Source organism: Podarcis vaucheri (assembly GCF_965113315.1).
Source record: "Podarcis vaucheri genome assembly, chromosome: 1".
NCBI classification, from domain to species: Eukaryota; Metazoa; Chordata; class Lepidosauria; order Squamata; family Lacertidae; genus Podarcis; species Podarcis vaucheri.
Window position 1 is genome coordinate 31,098,054 of NC_138759.1, and position 23,540 is coordinate 31,121,593.

Here is a 23,540-nt window from a genome sequence, read left to right on the forward strand (position 1 = left end):
TGGGAAGAAACCAGGGGAGGAGGAGTGAGAGGAGAGAGATGCTCTAAACAGACCGGGAGAAAGTGGCACTTCCAGAAACCTTTGCTGAGAACCAAGGCCACACATGCACGGGACGTACCTCATAAATACAAACAAGGGCACCCATCCTGCCAGCAGAACTGGTGAGCCCTCTTTGTCTCCCACACACAGTTCTGAGCAATACTCACTGAAACTTGATCTCTGCCTGATCCACAAAGTGGGTGTCAAAGAGCCAGCGGAAGAAGAGGTCCAAACTGGGGAAGGAGAACAGAGAGCAAGAATGCAACAGAGGCTTATTCCTTTGCAAGGAAACTTATGCAGGGCCCCCAGGCCACTAGTCTAGCCCACTGAAGGTTGGGGCTATGCCAGCAGGACCACCATGTCGGCTTCACCAGTGTGTCTGTGCATTCCCAACCTCAGCGGCACTTGGCCCTAGCCTGTACATGGAAGCTATAGTGATGCTGGTGCTGGGGGGGGGGAGGGGAGGCTCTGCTGGTGTCGCCTTTAGGATTTTTGTTGTGTAGCCCCAAGGCCCCTGCGATTTGCCCCTCTCCGGACCTTCATACACACTGCCCTCTTATACAAATAAAGACTAAAGTCGTGAGATACCACCTACTACTTTGTCTCTACTTCCTCATGCAAATCAAAATGCCCCAAAAAGCATTTATTTTGCTTTAGAAAGGAAGAACGGAGTGCCAAGTCAAGTCTCAATCCTAAATAAATTTACCTCTAAAGTGGTAAATTTGAAAGGAGTGGATTCAATTTACCTTCCTTTTATATGACAGTAAGCTTAATATCAGCAAATCACTTAAAAAACAAGGTTTTGTGTGGTAATTTGAGCTACCACATGGAAAACACACTTGTGCAGATCTCCCCCAAATCTCAAGTGCTGCTGATTCACTTCTGGCTTTAAATCTTGCCAGCTACTTATTCAGAACTGCTGGTCTCCCTTATCAGAGGGGGGCTGAACGGCAGTGTGTTCTGTGAGACAGGAAGCATGCATTCAATCTGCAAACAACAGGCCTCCAAGAGGCTTCACAAAAGGCCTGAACAAAGGAAGAACGATTTGTGTTTTAACATCTGCAAGTTGCTTTGTACCTGGTCAATCCAAGTGAGGGCAGGATGATAACCATAAACACCAGGAAAAAATAACACTTGTGCATGGTGAGCTGATTCTCATTTGACCTAAAAGGGAAAAACAACAACACATATTTATCCCACCATATTTATCTCATGGGGAGAGACGATCAGCAACGTAACAGGAGCTAGGTTAGAATTTTGTAGTAAAACTCTCGGAATGATACTACTAAAGCAACCTGATAAAAACATCCTCAGATTCAGCAATAAATATCACAGAATGTCACTGAAACACAAACTTGGAGGTTTTGATGAGGACTTTGCATTTTTCTTTTTTTGGTTTTTGTTTAGTTTGTTTTTTCTTGTATTGTATTATGAAAAGCCTTAATAAAATCTGATTTAAATAAAGCAGCACACATTGTGTGCGGCATAATGGTTATAGTGTTGGAATAGGACCTTGGAGGCCCCCACTCAGCCATGAAGCTCACTGAATGACCTGGGGCCAGTCACCACCTCTCAGCCTAACGTACCTCACAGGGTTGTTGTGATGAAATAGGGAGGAGGAGGAGGAGGAGAAACATGTACCCCACCTTGAGATAAAGGCAGTGTCTCAATGTAATAAACAACAACAACAATAATGAGAGTTACAAACCCTTTTGCTCCAATATGAATAAATAAAATAAAGAATGGGGTTCTTTTAGGGTTTACCAGGTTTTTTCTTTTAACTTAGGAAACCATGCTATTAAAACAACCAGATACAATAAAAGGATTCCCAGATTCAGCAATGAATTTTACTGACTGTTACTGTCACAGCCAGGTAGATCCCCAGAGAAACTCTGAAAATGCGTAATGCAACAAAATCTAACCCAGCATAAAACCATTTAAAAAGTTGTGGGTGTAAGGATATGAGTTACCTCGTCCAGTGTGATTCGAAGAAAGCAGAGTAGTACACGATGAAAGGCAGGAACACTGAGAAAGCCCAGAGCAGCAGCGTGGGGAAAAACTGGGTGACAATAGGATTCTGGGAAATGAGATAGACAGGAGGAATAATATTACTTAATACTTTTACTGAGAATCCAGCAGCTTCTCTCCCTGCCACACCCTGGGAAACAGGACTAAAAGCATACAACTTCTCCTTGATAGTGCATAGCCTAGGTTCCCTCTCACTGCTGCTAATTCAGTCACTGACTGTAAGTGCAGCTTGGGGAAAAACAACGCCACATCAAAGGCAAAAAAGGATGAATGGCTGTTCTGTGCTGGGAGATTTCTGCCACAGCTCCTTCTCTAAACCAGAGGATCACCTGTGTTATTCTTCCTTTGGTGCAACAACCTATTCAGTATCGGGATGCATTTGAAGATCAAAGATGAAGATGGCAAGTACCATAGCACAGAGCACACAGCAGTCTGGCTGCCCTGGGCAGAGCAGTGCTAAAGGCTCCACTATCAGGACATTAGGCAGAGATTTTATTCCCTGTCCAGTGCTTTCACAGGTATATGCTTCTCTTTTGGGGGTGGAAGGGCATGGAATGGGCAAGCCCTGGAAAGCAGGTAGTGGGAATGTTACCCTCCCCATAGCTGGGCTCTAGTACCAATAAGGAAGAACCCCACAGGAGATGGCAGTGCGCACCTTGAGGCTCTCCACAGGCCGCGTGACGTTGAACATGTCCATGGTGTTGACAATGATGGCGGGCGTGGTGAGGAAGAAGAGGAGGATGAAGAGGCAGATGTTGAGCACGACAAATCGCACCCACCACGAAGCACCGCTGACGGATAAGTTCTCCCTACAAGAAAGAAAGCATGAGGAGCATGCGGAGTGCAGGGAAGGCAGCCGGCCAAGAGGTGACAGCAGCTGCCATCAACCTGATGCATTCCAGATGTGTTAAGACTACAACTCCCATAAGCCCCAGCCAGCACGACTGCAGACCGAAACACATGGAGGGCACCAGGTTAGTGAAGGTGGAGTTAAGAAGTTCCCATCTCATAACAACACTCTTGCCCTCACTTTTGGGGTTTAGGACTTCTGCATAAATCTTAATATCTACCTAGGAATATACTGATTGTGCGCAAAGTGTTTGCAGTTGTTTGCAACATGCTGGCTGCTGAAATTAGTGATTGTTTTACAAAGGTAACACTGGCTTGAGGATTATTTGCTTTGTGGATGACCAATCAGTGGCACACTGTACCTACAAAAGCATGGTTTTTGCTGCATTATGCAGATGTTTGGAAGCATCTACAGATGAATACTCACTTCAGCCAGATAGGTCTGTTAGGTGGCCAAGGAGAAGGGCCATAACTCAAGTGATTTAGCATCTGCTTTTCATGCAAAAGATCCAAGGTTCAATCTCTGGTGTCTCCAGGTAAGGTTAGGAGAAACTCCCAGTCAGTATAGACAAAACTGAGTAGATGGACTCAGTATAAGGCAGTTACAGATAGGTAGCCGTGTTGGTCTGCCATAGTCAAAATAAAAAAATTCCTTCCAGTAGCACCTTAAAGACCAACTAAGTTAGTTCTTGGTATGAGCTTTCATGTGCATGCACACTTCTTCAGATACACAGAAGGAATTTTTTTATTTTCAGTATAAGGCAGTTTTCTTTGGTCATTGCGGAAGCTACAAAAATCCTGTCAATATCCTTGAGAACAGTTTCCACACCACCTTTGTGTAGTGTATTAATTGCAGTCAGCAGATGGTGCTATTGTTTCACCCAGTTCTTCCACAAGCAATGATACAAAAACAGCTAAGATTCTAAGGTGCAGTAAGAAATCAATTGCGGCATACGCTTTTGTGGGCTCGAGTCCAGTTCATCAGTTGTGTGCGGTGTAAGCCCTAGTTGCAGGTATATCTACACATGGAAGGGTAGTAGGCAGTGAGATCGGGGGGAAATAAAATGCAAAAATCACAAACACTGACCTCATTACTTACAATTCCCCAATCAACTATGTATATACATGCACTTGAGGATTATTCTTCATGCAACTGGTGAACTGGAATGTGGTATGTAAAAGCTAATGCTGCAATAAATTGGTTAGTCTTTTGGGCACCACAAAACTGTTGTTTTTGTTGCAATGCAGAGTAACATAACTTTCCATGTGGAAATATATTAAAAAGTCTGCCTTCTGCCACATGAATGTGTCTGAATTCCGTTCTCCTCTATGACTGTGCACACATTCAAAGCACATTTCATTGTGAACTGCCCTGAGATCTATGGGTAGAGGGTGGTACAACAACAACAACAACAACAATTTTGTTGCTCAAAGAATTCTGAGCATTGTAGTTTGGGAAGGCTTGCTGGGAATTTTAACCCTGAGGAATGAACTGCAGTGCCCTGAGGGGGGAAATGTGCTTTGAAGGTATAGTTGTACTCAGCCAAATCTCCCTGAGGCACTGGCTGCGGGGTAGCTCAGGACTCCATGGCTGCCATAACGACCATGGGGCTGTCCCAACATGTCACTGGCCCAGCGCATGTGGCAGGCCACACTCTGAACCTTGTTTTCTCAACTGGGTAGGAAGAAGGTGATCCAAAAGTGGGAGATATTGACATCAGTCCCTTGTCAAGGTCAGATCACTTCCTGCTGAGATTTAGGCTTTTGGCACCTTTTACCCTCTGCAGAGGTGGCAGAACTATTAGGATGGTCTGCCCTTGGAGTCTAATGGATCCACCTACAGTTTACCAGAGCACAGATTACAGAAGTTAGGCTATTCTCATTTTGTATTTTTATGTTGGGAACTGCCCTGTGATCTTCAGATGAAGGGTGGTATACAGATGTAATAAATAATAACAAATAATAATTTCCCTAGGGATTCATTTCAGTATGTAATGTTAGTTGCCTCAATTACCGTTTTCTCAATTTTGCTGAATTTTTATGTAGTGAATTTTTAACAGTGGCTACAAAGAAGCACCAGAATAACCAAACACTCTCTGGACTCACCAGCATATTTCAACATCAGTGCTCAAAGGAACATTTACATCTCTCTCTCTTTTCTGCCTGATGTCACTGCCCAGGCCAGCCTCCCGTAACCTGATGCTGTGCTGGATGGGGCTGACAGACACTTTCTAAAACATATTGGGGGCACTAGGTTGGAGAAGACTGGCCTAGGGTTTAAAGTGGTGGATTTGCTAGTCTCGAAACACCCAAAAGTATAACACGGAATCTTAAAATTTCAACATGTTGAACTTGCTCCTTGTCTTGATGCTCCTTTGAAAACCAAGATGGCAGAAGCATGGGAACTTACCAGATGATGTCGTTGGGAGCAGGAGCATAGCTGACCCCCCAGCAATGGGATTTCACCACTGTGGTAACAGAAGACTGTTGTGGATGCTTGCGACACCAGACACGGCTGTAATCCTTCAGAATACTGGGGGAGAGAAGAGGCAACAGCTGGAGAAGGGTGGTCCAATACCACTCCCATACAGAATGTAGCTCCATTTTGGACAAAAGGGCTGTGGCTTCTTGGTAGTGGCGCCTGCCCTGTGGAACACCCTCCCACCAGATGTCAAGGAAATAAACAACTTTCTGACATTTGGAAGACATCTGAAGGCAGCCCTGTTTAGGGAGGTTTTTTAATGTTTGATGTTTTATTGTGTTTTTAATATCCTGTTGGAAGCCATCCAGAGTAGATGGGAAGCCCGGCCAGATGGGCAGGGTATAAGTAATAAATGATGATGATGATGATGCAGAAGGTCCCAGGTTCAATCCCTGGCATCTCCAATAGGGCTGGGAGAGATCGCTGCCCCAAACCCTGGAAAACAGCAGTCAATCAGTCAACACTGAGTCAGATGGGCCAATGTATAAGGGTCAGATGGCCTCTGTATAAGGCAGTTTCCTATATTCCCAATGTTCCCCTTGGAGATAATCCTTTCTGACCTCAAATACGGTGCAAGTTAAGACGTTCAGTGTGAACAAACTCCTAGAGAAATTAGTAGTAGCAGGGAACACTCACGTGGCTGTCATCCTCTCATCCTGAAATGTGACAAAAGCCATGTCGAGGCGTTTCAGCGCAATCCGGCTCCGCTCCGCATTAAATTCATCTGTCAATTTCTCTTCTAGCTCCCCGTAGTATTGCTCTGCATCTACCTAGCAGGGAGAAAAGGAAGCATGCTCAGTTATTGGTTCTGCTTTGAAATGCCTGTGAGAGTAAATGCAGAATGAAGTTATCATCTTCTGTCTTCACGCATTCTCTGAAAGGCTGCTGCTTCCTGAAACGCCAACTACCGCACAATTATTTTTTTTGTGAGACAGCAAGAATGATATATACTGGTTTAATCTAGGCATTTTCCACCACCAATGTAAACTGATTATACTTGCTGTAATGAGGTGGAGTAAAAGTCCAAGGCCAGACTCCGCAATAAAATTGGTACCAAGCAAACATTCGTCAGCTGCCAAATTCTAGCCCAGGAGTTGCAACTGGAGTGAATCAGCTGTCACAGGAAGGTGTGTGCATGCAAGTGAGAGAGATTAACTGCGTCATTCCAGCCCTTTCAGGCAGACACTACTTGAAAAAGAACAGCAATAACTATGTCAAGGAGACTATGGTCTCAGTTGGAATAACAGCTGCCAGCTGCCAGACAGTATTCCAGGAAGGCCTCTAGATGGTGCAAGTTGAAGCATGTCTTCCAAGATGACGTAGAACCGTGAAACAGTTTGTAACAGTTTCAGCCCTGCCTTTAGTCCCAGCCTGAAATATTGGGCCCATTTTTAATTTTCACTACCTCATGTGCCTTTCTCTATATCTCTCTCCCTCAGACACACTGTCTATGGATATTCTAATGATCCCCGCTTCTGTCCCAATTTGAAATGCTGGACCCATTTTTAACCTCATGTATCCATTTCTCTATAAATTATTGTCTTCACTGAACTTTCTCTCGGTGCTCAGACAATCCCCTTTCTCTATGTTCTGAAAACCAGAGGGAGAGAGACACAAACAAGCCTCCTCACACATTTACAAAATGTGCATGCAGAATGGGGGAAAGAGTGCCACTGGTGTGGCCCATCTCTGACTTGGGCTTAACAAAATTGTGGGTCCCAATTCACCAGGTGAAGGCCAGTTGTGTAGCAGACCAATTTCAGCTCTGTCATGAACTGGGTCCAGGGGACAGGCAAGTGCTCAAGAAAAACACACACACACCCTCCCATTTCCAAGTTTTTCTCCCCTGTCACTGGGTGACATTTCCCTGAGGCTGCTTAAGAAAGACCTGTGTGCCCCGAGGGAAGGCAGAAGCTAGGAGACTTGGGCCAGGGAGCACTAACCATCAGCTCCTGACAGAACCATCAAGAGGTCTGAGAGAACTGTTGGAGCAGGCCTTTCCCCCACCACCTTCCCTGGGCTGCTCAAGAAAGGCCTGTGCAGCCTGAGGGAAGGCAGGACCGAGGGAACACAAGCCAGGGAGCTTGTTGCCATCAGCTCTTGGAGACACCTGTGGGGCCTGAGATGACTCTGTCAGTCACTCTGCATTTTATAACATGCATTTGTTTTCATATTTTAAAACTACAAACCATGTTTGGGCGCCTTGGCGAAAAGGTGGTTATATAAAAGAAGTGCTTTTTTTCTAGGGGGATGCAGGGGTACGCATACCCCTAAATATTTTGTGCATCTAATGGAAGAAACTATTTTTTTTAAAAAAAATAGTTTCTTCTCTAGCACGGCGAATAATCAGTTCCGTTGAATAGCACGGTGACTGGTCAGTTTCGTTGTTACCACCTCCGATGGCAGCCTCATTTCTTGAGTCTCAGATGGAAGTGAGTGTTTAAAATGTGAAGCAATGTGGAATGTGGCGTTTTACTGTCAGCTGAGTAATATGAGGTAATGCATGTTCTTTGTACTTTTGTCAATTTACTGTATTTATTTTCCCCAATCTGAACTATAAAATGGAGATTTTCTTGAGTCAAAATGAGAGCACCCCTAAACATTTTTTTTAAAAGCACTGTATAAAAGCAACCACTCAATCAAACTTCACATGGAAATAGTCTCTAGCTTAGCTTGGTAGCCAGCAGACTAACAAAGCAACAGGGTAATGGACAGTCAGTTTCATGTGCCAGCCCTGAATTTCACTCTGTACCTCTTCAAAGCCGCAACTACGGCAACAGAATATCCGTGAGCAGGGGTGGATCTTGATCATGATTTTCCCCTCCTTCTGAGCCTTGGTGGTGAAGTAAAGCCTCCCCTTCATTGCCTTGCGTCTGCCAGCCAAAACGAAGCAGAGTGGAAAGTTAACGAGGCTGCCCATTGAATCATTGTGTTCAGAATTGCCGTATTTTTCCGTGTATAACATGCCCCCATGTATAAGACAACCCCTATTTTTGGGGGGGAAATTGCCCAAAGTTGTTGAGCAGGCCAATCACACGGCCAATTGCCTCTGACAATCTCCTGCTGGCTGCTGCCACCAATTGCCCACCCACCCACTGTTATCCATAAGACAACTCACAATTTTTACCCATCATTTTGAAGGGTAAAATATCGTCTTATACATGGAAAAATACGGTAAGTGTATTTCCATGCATGCACAACTGCGGTTGCTTTGCTTAAGTTTGAGGCTTTCGGATTCCGTACAGCAGGGGTGGGGGACCTTTTTCATTGCAAGGGCCACATTCCCTTCCAGGCAACCTTCTGAGGGCCACATGAAGTGGTGAGTGGGGACAAAAGTGGGCAGAAAAATAGGTGTAAACGCTGCCTTCGTACAGCATTCTAGTGTCTCCACACCCATACATGCTCCATCCAGATAAGCAAAAGAGGCATGAAATAGTTCAGGGACACTTTCCAACCAGGCCAGTGAGGAGTGTGGACTGGGGGCAGTTCTCAGGGTCAGATAAAGAGGATTGGAAGGCCGCATTTAACCTCTGGGTCTAATGTTTCCCACCCCTACAGAATTACATTCTCAGAACCTTAGCTGTGATGGAAATAACGTTGTGGTACAGCACTTGGCATTTATGTATTTATTTAAATATGCAGACAAAATACTTGTTTAAATAGGTTTCAAGGTATCAAGGTGTGTGGCCTGGATCCTTTGGCTCTGTGAATGGGAGCCTCCATTCATGGAAGAAGAGCTGAACTCACAGAAGAAACCCCGTCATGACCTCAAATCTCCTTTCATTCACGGAGTAAAAAGTTGTGATTTGAGGCAGTGTATTTAGAGACATATCTTGAGATGAATTTTTTTTAAATTGCAGATTAAATGTGAGGCCTGAATGGAATTATGGCTAAAAACAGTATGTTTAAGTGACACAGACCAGAAATGGGTCTGCCCTTTAACTGTTTGCACTCCAACTGGTCATTGTAAGTACTATTCAACATTAAGAACTGACATGTGAGTTTGCTCCCCCCCCCTTTCTTCCCTGTTCCTTTTCCCTCGTGTGCTGTGCCTTTTCGATTGTAAACCTGATGGCAGAGACCATCTTGTTTTTATCAAAGGTACACCACTCAGGCAGCCTAAGTGCTCTAAGTAAAATAATAAATAAAATGCAGCAAATAATTGCCAAGATGCAAGTCTTTGTCATGTTAAAAGGATCAGACATAGGCTTCTCCCTTGTGTCTTGCAAAGTGCCTGAAGCAATTCTCAAGGCTGGGTGAGAACAATCTTGCTGAAAGGTGCTTGCTACTGCACTGTAAAATTGATATCAGGATATCTGCTTAATAGAATCCAAGGAGTTTAGAAAAATCCAGGCCTTAGCAGAAAAACAACACACCCACCTCTCTGAATCCAACTTCATCAGTGTGCGAACATCAGAACAGAACTGGACACCAGTCACTGTGCAGCTTGGGTAAGCCTCACTGTTGAGAAGATAAAATCAAGATCTTTAAGGAACATGCTCACCCGCGAAAAGGAAGTGATGGAGCTTGATCAGTCCTGCCCATCCCATCCCTGGCGTCACAAGGGAACAGAGACTGGGCTGGTGCCATGAAATACAGAATACGTCTTTAGAAAGCTGTTGTAGCAGTGATTGGTTAAAAATGGGACATTACCTTATGAATGTATTTATTTTATTTTTGTATATTAATATCCCATATTTCACCCATCTTGGGACCCAAGGTGTTGTACAAGTGGTACCCAGGCAGTCTCCCATCCACCTTCAGTGAGTGACTATTACTAATAAAAAAATTCCTTCCAGTAGCACCTTAAAGACCAACTAAGTTAGTTCTTGGTATGAGCTTTCGTGTGCATGCACACTTCTTCAGATATCTGAAGAAGTATCTGAAGAAGTGTGCATGCACACGAAAGCTCATACCAAGAACTAACTTAGTTGGTCTTTAAGGTGCTACTGGAAGGAGTTTTTTTATTTTGACTATGGCAGACCAACACGGCTACCTATCTGCAACTGACTATTACTAGCTAGAGAAGAAAGGGGAAGAGGGAGGGATGTGTTTAGAGGCATGGGTATCAACTTATAGTTGCACTTACTGGAAATGTTTGATGACAAGGGAGGGATCCATAATATCTTTGGGAATCCTGGTAACCATCAGGGTCCGGGCCACCTTAGGGAGAAGAAAGGGAGAAAGTCCCTGAAAAAAGGAGACACCCGAGAGCAACAGGACCAGACTACCCCCCTCCTGCAAATAAGCAGGGTATCCAGAATTCTGGACAGATAAAGCTTAATTCTGAAATTTTGCCAAGGCATTAAGAGACTATGCAAAGTGGTAAGCTGTTAAACACATATTTATGCTGCTTTATTTTATGGGTTTCTTTCTTTTGTATTTTTTTATACTTACTGTAGCCCACCCAAATAATTCTGTTATGGGATGGCATGAAAATTAAAATAAAAGGAACCCAAGAGGGAGTTCTCATTTTTGGTCCACAGCTCTCATTAAGGACACAGGCACCAGACTCCAAAATTCCCCAACAGTGGATGGTGACCTGACTGAAACATACTGGGATCCGTTCTCTCTTTTGAATTAAATTAACCTTCCCACTTGCAGCTAATTCATAACATTAATTAAAGATGTAAAAAATTACTGTTTATATAGGAGTCTTTCCTACATAAGACGCTTGCCTCATTGGTTTTCTGAGCAATTTGCGAAAGGCCACCTAGTTAATTAGTTTACAGCTGGCTTGGGATTTTAACCCACCTCCTTCCAGAGCAAAAACCAACAGTCTAACCATACCAATGTGAACTTCTTGAAACCAGCTTTGGACCCAAGGATCTCCCTTAGTAAAGGACAATGAAAACACCTCATTTCCCAGAGTTTCTCTGGAAGGGCAGAAGGGGAAGGCATGAATGGGGCCACTGTATTTCTTACCTTCTCATTCTCCTTGTATTCAAGTTGGATGGAGTGATGAGCCATGCAGAGCACGGTGATGATGAAATAGAGGAGGGCAAAGATGCTGTGCAGCCACAGGAGACGGTCACTACAGGAGACAAAAGGAAATACATTTTTTCCAAACAGGAAATACAAGGGATCTTGGCCAGAAGATAAGGAAGCCGCAACTGTTTCCTGAGGAACACCTAGAATCCCTCATTATGGGATGTAGGCAACAAGTTCCACCCTCACATAACAATATCACAGTTTCATGGAGAGAGGGCTAGCCCAGAAGTACCCCAAATTACCCCTGCGTTTTTACACACACAAAAAGCTTCCCAATAGCTGTAAATGAAGGAACCAAGTAGAACCTTAGTTCCTGGATCTTTTTTCTCTACGCATTGAGTCATGCATGCTGGGGATGGAAATATGGGGAACAGGTCAAAGACCAGCAGTAGACGAGAAGGTAGAAAACGGCACAGTGCGTAAAAACTGACCCTGAATTTGTTGCCATGAGGTTGTAGCAATGTTCAAAAGAATTCTTGCAGCCAGTGACCAACCCTGGCAGATTTGATATTATTCCCTTCTCCCCCTGCCCCCCATATTTGCTTTGCTGTGGAGGATAAAAACATTTCCTGTTTGTGGCTTCCACCAAAAACTTATTGCTCATACCAACTGCACAGACCAGGTACATACATGGGTACACACGCATAAGGTAAAGGTAAATGACCCCTGGATGGTTAAGTCCAGTCAAATTCAATTATGGGGTGTGGCGCTCAACTCCGCTTTCAGGCCGAGGGAGCCGGCGTTTGTCCACAGACAACTTTCCGGGTCATGTGGCCAGCATGACTAAACCGCTTCTGGTGCAACGGAACACTGTGATGAGTGCCAGAGCGCATGGAAACACTGTTTACCTTCCTGCCACAGCAGTACCTATTTATCTACTTGCACTGGTGTGCTTTTGAACTGCTAGTTTGGCAGAAGCAGGGACAGAGCAATGGGAACTCACCGCCATCAAGCGGGAGCAACGGGAGCTCACCCTGCTGCGTGGATTCGAACTGCCGACTTTACAATCGGCAAGCCCAAAAGGCTCAGTGGTTTAGACCACAGCGGCCACCTTACCACATGCATACACACACAGGGATTATAATGTCAAGAAAAATGGATCCAGGACATGCTGATGAAGGACTCTTGGTGTGTAAATGGTCCTCATTTGTTCCCAACGGTCATCACTACAAGCAGCAAAAACAACAGAACTCTGAGGAAAAGAAATCACGTACTCTTTGGGGACATTCGCAATTGTGGTTCGGCCAAAATTAGCTGGATGCTTCCCTGAGAGAGGGAGAGAGAGAGATATATGAGTTGTCACAGACACCAGAGGGCACTTTCACAAGAGGTGCCTTTAAAGAAATCCCCTCATTTCCACAGCCATGCCTCCAACATTATGCAAACAGCAGCATTTGGGGGCTCTTAGTACAAGGATGGTGAAAAGGGTCCCTCAGGCCTGGGGTCCAAATGCAGCTCTGTCGCCACACTCCACTAATTACATTGTGGGAGAGCAACTGGGGGGGTTTCTGTGCCCTGCCCTGGCGCAGTCTACGTACCCAAGAGATCCCCAGAGAAGTTGACAGGGAGGACCACAGCCACTGAGAGCACGCAGATGATCAGAAGCAGCACCAAGACATGCCGCTGGAAGGAGAGGTAGGTAGTGGCATCGATTCCACACTTGCTTTGGATTTCCTCATCCCTTGAGAGAGAGAGAGAGAGATGAAGGCATGTCAGCCACAGAGCCACAAAATCCCATCTGTTTCCCCTCCTTTCCTTTCTTGAGAGAAAGAAAACATCAAAACAACAGAGATCATCACATTCTCAGGTCCAATGCAAAATGGACGACTAAGCAGTGGCTTTACAACCACGTTTGATAGGGATTCGTGTCCACACATCTAGCGGAGTAAAATGGCTGACGAAAAACGGCAACGGTGTTAGGATTTAATTACATAAAAAGTTGGAATAAGACATGTAATCGTCACCACCCAAAAGTAGCATGTACTCACTTCATCTGGTAGACTGACAGGAGCCAGGAACAGAATCCCTAGAATGGAAGTTGGAGAAACAGAATGAGCTAGTTGACTGATATCAATTAGGCAAGAACCGCTGATCTATTGATGTTCCTACCAATCTCCAAAAAATTAGGGCTATGTCTGCATTTGAAACTGTGTTGGAATTATATGGTGCAGATCAATGTAACTGAGCATGATCCTAGATAAACATTAAGGGAAAGAACACACAAGTAAGTGCCCTTTGCTTTCCCTGTGCATTTTCACAGAAAAACCCAATACAGTACTAGTCACTGTCAAAGACTTGGAGAGATGGACCATTTGTCTGACGCAGCTTGGCTCTTAATAAATAAATAATAATTAGTATTATTTGTTATTTATACCCCACCCATCTGGCTGGGTTTCCCCAGTCACTCTGGGCGGCTCTCAACAGAATATTAAAAACACAATAAAACATCAAACATTAAAGCTTCCCTAAACAGGGCTGCCTTCAGATGTCTTCTAAAAGTCAGATGGTTTATTTCATTGACATCTGGTGGCAGGGCATTCCACAGGGCGGGGCCACTACCGAGAAGACCCTCTGCCTGGTTCCCTGTAACCTCACTTCTCACAGTGAGGGAACCACCAGAAGGCCCTCAGAGCTGGACCTCAGGGTCCAGGCAGAACGATGGGTGTGGAGACGCTCCTTCAGGTATACAGGACCGAGGCCGTTTAGGGCTTTAAAGGTCAGCAGCAGCACTTTGAATTGTGCTCGAAAACGTACTGGGAGCCAATGTTTCACTGTTACGTTCCAGATAAGAACAATATAATCAGATGAACAGTTTTTCAGAAAACGGCAGGATTAGAAATAGTGAAAGCAATTCATGAAGATCATTAGGCTACCAAGCATCACCTCCTATTTGTCTGCCTTATGATGAATAATATCATAGCGTAATTGGCGGGTTTCCAGAAAAGCACTATTCACTCTGAAAACATTAGTCATCTCTACTCCCCCCACCCTTTCTTGAATGTCTGGTTGACCCAATTTACATACAGTGACAGAAGCTCCTTTCAGCAGAATGAGACTCCATCCTACTTTCCCCACTTAAGCTTACCACATCTTTGTTGTCAGCGTCCAGTGGGCTGGTCTCTGATGGGGATTTCTCCTTTTCACTTTGCTCCCCATAGAAGAGCGATGTGAGGCTTCATGTATCCAGCAAGAGAGGAAGAAAGAAAGAGCATGTGGTTGGGAGAAGCACAGAGGGAGCAAAGGAGAAGAGAGGAGGTCAGTATGAATGAGAGTTGGGGAAGAAGAAAAAGAAAAGAGGAGAAAGAAAAACATTATTCAATTCAGACCAACTTTTAAGTGTCTTCACCCCACAACCCAGGAAAGCAGAGAGGACCGCAAGAGGAAGGGTGAGAGAGAAAGGCAAAGGGGGTGGGCATTTTTAAGCTGCACCAACAGCACTCCATGATTATGTTAAAGCTCCAGAAAGCCAGTAGGGGTCAAGTGTCCCTTCTTCTCCAATGAATGAAGCGGTTTCAGTTTCACAAGTATTGTTGTGTACTGACTTGAAGGGGAAGGAGGCTTCCTGGTAGCCAATAGCAGCAACATCTTAAATGAAATGCATTGTGACTGTACATATCCACATATGCCACATACTCTTGACTGCATGGAATCCGTCAATTAAACTATTAGAACGTGTTCCATTGCTCCAACCCTGCTTGCTCCTACCAAAAGAGACTCCTAAGTTCAAAGAGTGTGGGGCAAGGGAGAGGTCCGTGTAGGTAGAACAGAAAAAATGTGTTTGTATGAGTTTGGGATTCTGCAAAAGCCATGGACTTCTTTAGCTGTCAGACCACCAACTTGATCCTTTTGACAATAATTGATAAATATTTGACAATATTTATCACGCCAATGTACCAGGCCCTTTTTGAGCAGCTAGAAGCTCAAGGCTATCAGAGACCCTCTTGGTGCAAAGCAGATGTTCTATGCCCTTCAATTCTCCAGCACCTGAATTCAGCCTGGATTCTGCTACCAAAGAGAGACCAAGCATTTTCCTCCATTTCCTTTTCACTATTAGAGGTTATAGTGGTTATGGATGGCTGCACAGTTCCTGCCTCTGCTCCAGGAAAATGACATCATTGAATCTGTTACATCATCACAGATAAGACCTCACTAATCCAGCTCAGAGCCAATGTTTCCAGTACTGGAACGAGGAAAGAAAATTCCCTGTGAAAAGGAAATTGGGCAAGGGCAGAAGTTTGTGGAGGATATAGCAGGACTTTGCTTCCTCCTGCTGCTGCTGCTCAACCTACTTAGCACTCTAAATGAACACATATAACCAGCACGGCACTGAGTTCTGCTCAGTGATTTTCCTGGCAAACCAGAATGGTGGGGGTTCTTTAAGACTGTGAATTTTGACTCCCACCCACTTCCAATGTGCACTTTGCATGCAGGCCGGGATCCATATCAACAACCACTCTTTCCCAGGACTATGGTTGAAGATCCAAAGTTCATGAACAATAGGGGGGAAATCTTATTTGAACAAAAACTTACCTCAGCTTCTTTGCTATTACTATCTAGGAAAGGAGCACTATAATGAAGGGAAGGGATAAATGACACCCAGAGCCAAATCAAACTACCAGTGGAAAGTGACAGACCCTTTAGATGAAGATGCAGCAGAAATAATCTCAAGTGACATTAGAACAGGAATCCTGGATCAGAATTTCAACAATGGTTATTTCAGAACTGTGATGTCTGAAATAAGGATGCCCACTGCGTACAATGGAAGTGTGTCATTTTAGAATGAAGGATAGTACTTGAAATCAACTAAAATCAGGAACCACAACATTAGTGTGATATTGTAAAAAACAAAATTGAAAGTGTCAGATGTTGACTTTGACCGTTTCCCGTGCCCCACACGTGTAAATGGACCAGAAGTAATTTTTTTCACCTCCTGATTGGGAACAAAAACATAACCAAACAATCCCACCATCACCAGATAGCCAACATCCCAGAGAGTAAGGATCAGGAGAACTTTCTAGAAGAGCGTGACGAGAAGCTATTCCATGCCATTTGAGTATAATCCCTACAGGGAATGTCTTGTGAAGGAAAGGAAAGCTACTATAAGGTGAAGATTAGGTGGGTCCATTTCAATTTTCTATTTTTTAAAAAAAAACACCACTAGGTTGGAGTGAGGCTTAGTCCTACTCAAAGCTCACTGGAACATAAAATTTAAGTCCATTGAAGTCAATGGGTTTACTCTGAGTAGGAATAAGTCCTAATCCAGCTCAATGAAGGAAGGGCAAACTCATCTGATCTGAAACCTGTTAACACATTTATTGGAATTATCTTTCACCTGTATAGGTTCAGGTCATTTGTACAAGAAAAATAAGATCCCCACTGCCTCCAATGGATTTTTTAAAAGGTTCCCTCAAGGATAGGGAGCCCCAAGTACAGTCAGGGAAACACAACATTGTTCCTTTTCACTGTGAGAAATTCAGGTGAGAAAGTGAGGTAATTTTGGGAAAGTCGTCTGCCCCTTGTGGGGGCTAGACCAAGCTCTCCTTTAAAAGAAGTGGGGATTCCTTTCTTTCACAAGAATTCCTATCTTCCCAATGTTTCAGTCCCATTGTCACCATCATATCATTACTCATAGGAGTTCCATGTGCTTGGAGGAAAACGGCTGATTTAAAAAAAAGAGGGAGGGGTGGTAGGAGAGAAATCATAACAATTATTAGATCCAATAATAATAAACAACAACAACCGCTACTACTTCGGATTCACACAGTTCTTCTAAACTGCTTCAAGCAACGTTATCAAAGGCGATAGGCAAGAGTTCTAAAACACAATGGATGTAGCTAGAACATCCTTTTGTTTATTCTGCTCAACAAACATAAAATGTCAAAGCACTGCACTTAACACAAGAAAATACAGGTAACAAAAATACTATATCTATCTACCGTATTTTTCGCTCTACAAGACGTATTTTTCCCCTCCTAAAAAGTAAGGGGAAATGTGTGTGCATCTTATGGAGCGAATGCAGGCTATGTGGCTATACCAGAAGCCAGAACAGTGAGAGGGATCGCTGCGCAGCGCTCCCTCTTGCTGTTCTAGCTTCTGGCTTAGCCCCTCTGTCCCTTCCCCCACCTCCTGGAAAAGCCCCCAAAAGCCGAGCCAAGCTGAGCTGAGTGTGTGTTGGGGGGCTTTTCTTGGGGGGCTTTTCTCTTGGGGGCTTTTCCCAGAGGAGGGAGAAGGGCAGCCCATTGGGGAAAAGCCTGCAAGCGCCGCACGCACACTCCTCGCGGCTCGTGAAAGGGAGCGCTGAGCAGAGCCTGTATGCATCCCAGGCTCTGCTCAGCGCTCCCTTCAAAGAATTTTTTTTTCTTGCATCCCCCCTCTAAAAACTAGGTGCGTCTTATGGAGTGAAAAATACTCTATCTATCTATCTATCTATCTATCTATCTATCTATCATCTATCTATCTATCTATCTATCTCAATTGGCTGGATTCAACAAACCTGGTGCACAAGTAGATGCCAGCACAAGGGTTTCTGCTAGTGCAACAGGGCTTTCTCCCCTCTGCTCTCCCCACACCTCCCCCAAATCCACGCTGGAGGGTTGGCAGAACCACACTCCCCCCAAACAGTGAGCGGGGAGAGTGAAGGGGAGACCATTCTGTCTGGCAAACATTTCAAAATATCAAAATAGCGTGTTGCTGAATTCCTCCTGCTGTGCTGCATTCTGAGGTTTCTGCCGTCAGAGCAGTGAACACATGCTCATGTGCACTAGAAAACTTTGTTTCCTTGGTAAGGAAGCTGACTTGATCCGGGTTCCATGCATGTTGTACAGCAGGCACCGGAGGGACCCCTTCAATCATTCTTACACTCCCTCAGCCATGCGGATTCTAGGACATCTTTGCCCATTGGGATCCCATCTTGGGGCTGCTGCTGGCCGCTGCCCTTGTTGCCAGCCCAGCAGCACCAGTCAGCATTACATGGGGCTCTTATTTTGGGTAACAGAAAACTGCTCTCCTATTATTCTCTCAGGCCCTCACCTTCTCCATCCTTTTAGGAAAGCTGCATTCTTACCTGTCATTGTCCATAAGCAAGGCCAGGCGCCCATAGTCCCAAGCTGCTTTCCGAAGGCAGGAGAAGACCAGGAGGAGGAACTGGAGTAGGAGACAGAAAAGCAACAGCTTAGGGGACCCTCTTCATGGGACTGAGAGGAACCCACCCTTAAGAAGTGTCCTTCCCCTTTATCTATGGCCTCACATCGTGACAGAAGCCTGGTTTTCTTTTTTAACCTATAAAGCCTTAAATGGTTCAGGATTACAATACAGTGGTGCCCCGCAAGACGAATGCCTCGCAAGTCGGAAAACTCGCTAGACGAAAGAGTTTTCCGTTTTGGAGGTGCTTCGCAAAACGAATCTCCTATGGGCTTGCTTTGCAAGAAGAAAATGTCTTGCGAGTTCCTGCGGGTTTTTTTCCCCTCCCCCCTTTTTCTAAGCCGCTAAGCCGCTTATCAGCTGATCCGATCAGCAGATAAGCCGCTAAAAGCTGCTAATAGCGCTAATCCGTCAATGGGCTTGCTTCGCAAGACGAAAAAACCGCTAGACGAAGAGAATCACAGAACGGATTCTTTTCGTCTTGCGAGGCACCACTGTACTTCAGGGACAGCCTCTCCTCATATGAACCAACCCAGACCCAGCAACGCTTCTTCGTGTGCCTGCTCTATGAAAGGTCCAGAACTTTCTTGCTGTTCATAATTTACAAAGCTCAAAACAGAAATAAGAGTAGCCAAATCAAAGTTGCAACATGAGGCGCCAACCATTTGTTTCAAAACAATGTCAACCATCCTTTTGAATCTTAAAATAAATAAAGAATTTTTTAAAATAACACAACATAAGAACAGGTCTTGGTGGCTCGCCCCAGGGAGGCTCACCTGGTTCCTTCATTACGTATCTTTAGGCACCAGGCAAAACCAGGCCTTTGGTGTTTAACTACAGTGGTACCTCAGGTTACATATGCTTCAGGATACACACGCTTCAGGTTACAGACTCTGCTAACCCAGAAATATTACCTTGGGTTAAGAACTTTGCTTCAGGGTGGGAACAGAAATCGTGCAGCAGCAGCGCAGCGGCAGCAGGAGGCCCCATTAGCTAAAGTGGTCTTCAGGTTAAGAACAGTTTCAGGTTAAGAACAGACCTCCAGAAAGAATTAAGTTCTTAACCCAAGGTACCACTGTATATGTGGCCTTTTAGAAAAGGGCGAGATGTTAAAAAACAAGAGGAAAAATATATTTCTTTTTCCTCTTGTTTTTAATGTATCTATGTGCAGATTTTTTGTTTGTTTGGTTGTAAGTCGCTTTGGGTTGTCGCAAGATAAAGCAACCAAGAAATTCAATTAATAATAATAATAATAATAATAATAATAATAATAATAAACCTTGTATGCAGTCATCCGCATGGCATCAAAACAAACTTGGAAAATCTTTTCCATTACAAATTCAGCTCACATCCACGGGGTATACTTCAGTCTTAAGTGTTAAGATAATTTCTCAATAGTTGCTGCTACGACTGAGACTGAGGGGAAGTTACTGTACTATTTTTAATCAACGATATAAATCCAAACCCTACAGAGTCAAACCCATCTTTCTTTGTGATTCCTCTTATCACCTCCCATGGCGAGTTAAGTGTTCCATAAGTGCTATATTCCACACATATTAGGTCCATGTTTCTGTGGTGGGAGGGGGTGGTCCCCACCACCACCACCACCATTTGTCTTGCTGAACACTTCTGCTTTCACACATTTTGGTATTTTGTTAAAGGGCAGCACAAGATGTTAGCTAAACAAAAATTCATGCCCAAACCTGCATTTGCTGAGATACTGTGAAAGTGAGATGGGAGAATGAATGGCCAGGAAGGAAGAGGGAGTGTTTAACCTTTATCATGCCTGCTGGTCTTCCCTTGCAAAGCACACAAACACTCAAGACAAATTTCCCTTTTAAGTTGACTCCTGGACTTGGAAAAGGCGAAAAATATGGAGGAGGGACTAAACATTTCCTACCCAACTTGCAGTTTCCCCAGCAAGTCTCCCACCACCACACAACGTTAGTGGTATAAGGCTAACTCGGGGCTGGGGGTTCTGTTTTATGTTGTAACATGAAGCTCCACCCTAGGCTTTATCAGGAAGAAGCAACCTTCTTTAGAAGCAGAATAACATGAACTGTGTACAGCAGTGTCATCAAGTGTTATTCTACATATGTTGTTGTTGTTTAGTCGTGTCCGACTCTTCGTGACCCCATGGACTAGAGCACGACAGGCACTCCTGTCTTCCACTGCCTCCCGCAGTGGTCAGACTCATGTTTGTAGCTTCGAGAACACTGTCCAACCATCTCGTCCTCTGTCGTCCCCTTCTCCTTGTGCCCTCAATCTTCCCCAACATCAGGGTCTTTTCCAGGGAGTCTTCTCCTCTCATGAGGTGGCTAAAGTACTGGAGCCTCAGCTTCAGGATCTGTCCTTCCAGTGAGCACTCAGGGCTGATTTCCTTAAGAATGGAGAGGTTTGATCTTCTTGCAGTCCATGGGACTCTCAGGAGTCTCCTCCAGCACCATAATTCAAAAGCATCAATTCTTCGGCGATCAGCCTTCTTTGTGGTCCAGCTCTCACTTCCATACATCACTACTGGGAAAACCATAGCTTATTCTACATATAGCAGCACTGATAACATGGCAAACTCAGGATGGAGAAATATCTGCATATGACTTTTTAAGGTAAGCTAATATCAGTGTGGAACATTTTTAGTGTTCTAACCGCTTCCCTTTTTGGAAACAAGACAGTGATTTGTATTTTTGGAAACAAGAACGTAAGAAAGAGCCTGCTGGATCAGGCCAACAGCCCATCAAGTCCAGCATCCTCTTCTCACAGTGGCCAACCAGGTGCCTGTGGGAAACCAGGGAGCAGAACATGAGAGCAACAGCTACTGTTTCCAGAAACTGGTAGTCAGAGGCATATTGACTCTGACAATGGAGGCAAATTATAAAAAGGTAAAGAGGTAAACGACCCCTGGACGGTTAAGTCCAGTCAAAGGCGACTATGGGGTTGTGGCGTTCATCTCACTATCAGGCGGAGGGAACTGGTGTTTGTCCATACCAGCTTTCCAGGTCATGTGGCTGGCATGCCTAAACTGCTTCTGGCGCGATGGAACACCATGATGGAAACCAGAGCACATGGAAACACCGTTTACCTTCCGGCCGCAGCAGTACCCATTTATCTACTTGCACTGGTGTGCTTTCAAAATGATAGGTTGGCAGGAGCTGGGACAGAGCAATGGGAGCTCACCCTGTTGCGGGGATGCGAACCGCTGACCTTCTGATTGGCAAGCCCAATAGGCTCAGTGGTTTAGACCACAGTGCCACCTGCGTACCCCAAGGCAAATTATAGCCACTGTGGATAGTATATACAGATAGTATGTACGTATAGATACTGGGAAGAGTTGAAACAGGAGCAAAAAGCTCATCTAATAATGATGAAGCCAACCCATTCCCAGCTGAATGTGAAGCAATGTGGATCCCGAATAACGCATGGTTAATAATGAGATATTAAAGACCTCCCGTCTTCACTCACCAACCAGATGATGAAGTTGAGGGCAAGCACCGTGGGTACACCGCCGAACGGCAGCCCTTGCAGGACAGAGCTGCGGGAATGGGCGTTGAAGCACTGCTCTGTGCTGTTGTTTTGGGCATCCAGGAATATGGAGTCATCCAGGGAGATGGAGCTCCAGTTTCCTGCCAGAGGATCAGTTCTGTACATCCTGTCCATCTATGAAACTGGTGGTCTCTTAGAGAGCTTTACTCTGCAAAATACCTGGGTAAAGTTAGGAGGGGCAGGGTTGAAGGAGACTTTAAAAGCTCTATTTATTTAGTAAGCTTACATGCTGCTTACAATACATAAAATATCTTGAAGGGGTTTACAATAAGGAGCCAAAGACTTTAAAAACAGTAAAAGATCATGGACTTTAAGATATGCAGCAAACTCAGTATACAAATACAGATAACATATGCAAATAACATCATTTTAAAAACTCAAATGCAATACAGTCCTTGAACTAATAAGCAATATGATCCAGCAATCCGCCAGGAAACGTCTAACCAAAGAGATACTGGCTTGGTTTGCATACCATGCTATACCAAACCATAGTTTAGCAAACATGTGCAACTGTGCAGTTCCTGGTAGAGGAGAGTGCAGCTACTCTGCACTGTGGTCGGTCCATTGCTGCACTGTGCTAAGCCACAATTTGGCGCAGTGTGTCATCTGAATCTGGGCTTGTGATTTAGCTATTTCCAGACTAACTAAAAGCTGTAAGCAAGGTTTGTCCTATAGTTTACAGCTTCTGGTTTGTCCAGAAGAGCTAAAGCACGAGCTCAGGTTTGGATGACAAGATAAGCCAAACCATAGTTTAGTGAAGCATGGCAGAAAGTCCATGGAGAAGCAAAGTGTTGGTGTAATTTGGAAATATGGGTGAAACTGCACTAACTACTTGGTCTGTGGCTTGTCTCCCATCTGTTAAAACAGGGGTGGCTAACCTATGACCCTCTGGACTTTGATGTACTCTAACTCCCATCATCTCCAGCCAGCCCAGCCAATGGTCAGGGAGGATGGGATTTTGAGTTCAACTGTTAAGACATGGGTACAGCCCTGTTCACTCTGAAATCACCAAGAACAATGAACAATAGGCTGCTGGATTACATAGACCTCAGCCTGAACCAGCAAAGCAATTCTTGTATTTGTTTTCCACCAGCTCTTAAATGGTCCCAATGCTGGGGAGGAGGCAAAGCAGCAGTTGCAGTGAACTCACTTAAGCAGAGCCCTCCTTGCTGGATCAGGCCAAAGGCCCATCTAGTCCCGCCTCCTGTCCTCCATGGCAACTCAATGCCTGTGGGAAGCTCACAGGCAGGATCTGAGTGCAGCTCTGCCTTGTGCTCTACGACAAGGACTTAGGAACCTATCCTCTATCCTCTTTACACTTGTGGTTTCTTTTTTATTCGTACCTGAGAAGAGTCATTCCCAGATTTAGACTCTGTTCCAGACACCAGGATCAGCCATCATCACCACTGCGGTGGAGTCCGTCTGAGCAAAACAAAAACAAACAGTAAGTTTTGGAAACTTAAGTGACTTG

The 23,540-nt window shown here is 44.6% G+C and overlaps 1 protein-coding gene and 1 long non-coding RNA gene across 5 annotated transcripts in view; one reads left to right on the plus strand and one right to left on the minus strand.

Annotated features, from left to right (window-relative positions):
• The window catches only part of TMEM63C (transmembrane protein 63C), a 35,170-nt gene extending 11,673 nt beyond the window's left edge, over window positions 1–23,497 (minus strand). For 2 of the 4 annotated variants that reach the window (XM_082232696.1, XM_082232695.1), the window contains exons 1-18: window positions 23,413–23,497; window positions 21,989–22,228; window positions 18,453–18,532; window positions 17,016–17,048; window positions 14,475–14,562; window positions 13,378–13,415; window positions 12,928–13,070; window positions 12,604–12,655; window positions 11,324–11,432; window positions 10,488–10,561; window positions 9,779–9,859; window positions 8,151–8,271; window positions 6,035–6,168; window positions 5,327–5,449; window positions 2,723–2,876; window positions 2,010–2,116; window positions 1,117–1,203; window positions 207–272 (exon numbers count right to left, since the gene is read on the minus strand). In XM_082232696.1, coding sequence (XP_082088822.1) covers window positions 207–272; window positions 1,117–1,203; window positions 2,010–2,116; window positions 2,723–2,876; window positions 5,327–5,449; window positions 6,035–6,168; window positions 8,151–8,271; window positions 9,779–9,859; window positions 10,488–10,561; window positions 11,324–11,432; window positions 12,604–12,655; window positions 12,928–13,070; window positions 13,378–13,415; window positions 14,475–14,562; window positions 17,016–17,048; window positions 18,453–18,532; window positions 21,989–22,183 — 1,685 coding nt within the window. In that variant the 5' untranslated portion in view covers window positions 22,184–22,228; window positions 23,413–23,497. The remainder of the gene's footprint in view (window positions 1–206; window positions 273–1,116; window positions 1,204–2,009; window positions 2,117–2,722; window positions 2,877–5,326; window positions 5,450–6,034; window positions 6,169–8,150; window positions 8,272–9,778; window positions 9,860–10,487; window positions 10,562–11,323; window positions 11,433–12,603; window positions 12,656–12,927; window positions 13,071–13,377; window positions 13,416–14,474; window positions 14,563–17,015; window positions 17,049–18,452; window positions 18,533–21,988; window positions 22,229–23,412) is intronic. The other 2 variants (XM_082232698.1, XM_082232697.1) reach the window with 1 other exon arrangement.
• LOC309538894 lies at window positions 6,981–9,833 on the plus strand. The gene is made up of 3 exons (XR_014222470.1): window positions 6,981–7,369; window positions 7,721–7,894; window positions 9,726–9,833. It is a non-coding gene; the product is annotated as an uncharacterized lncRNA (long non-coding RNA).
• Window positions 23,498–23,540: the final 43 nt, after the last annotated feature.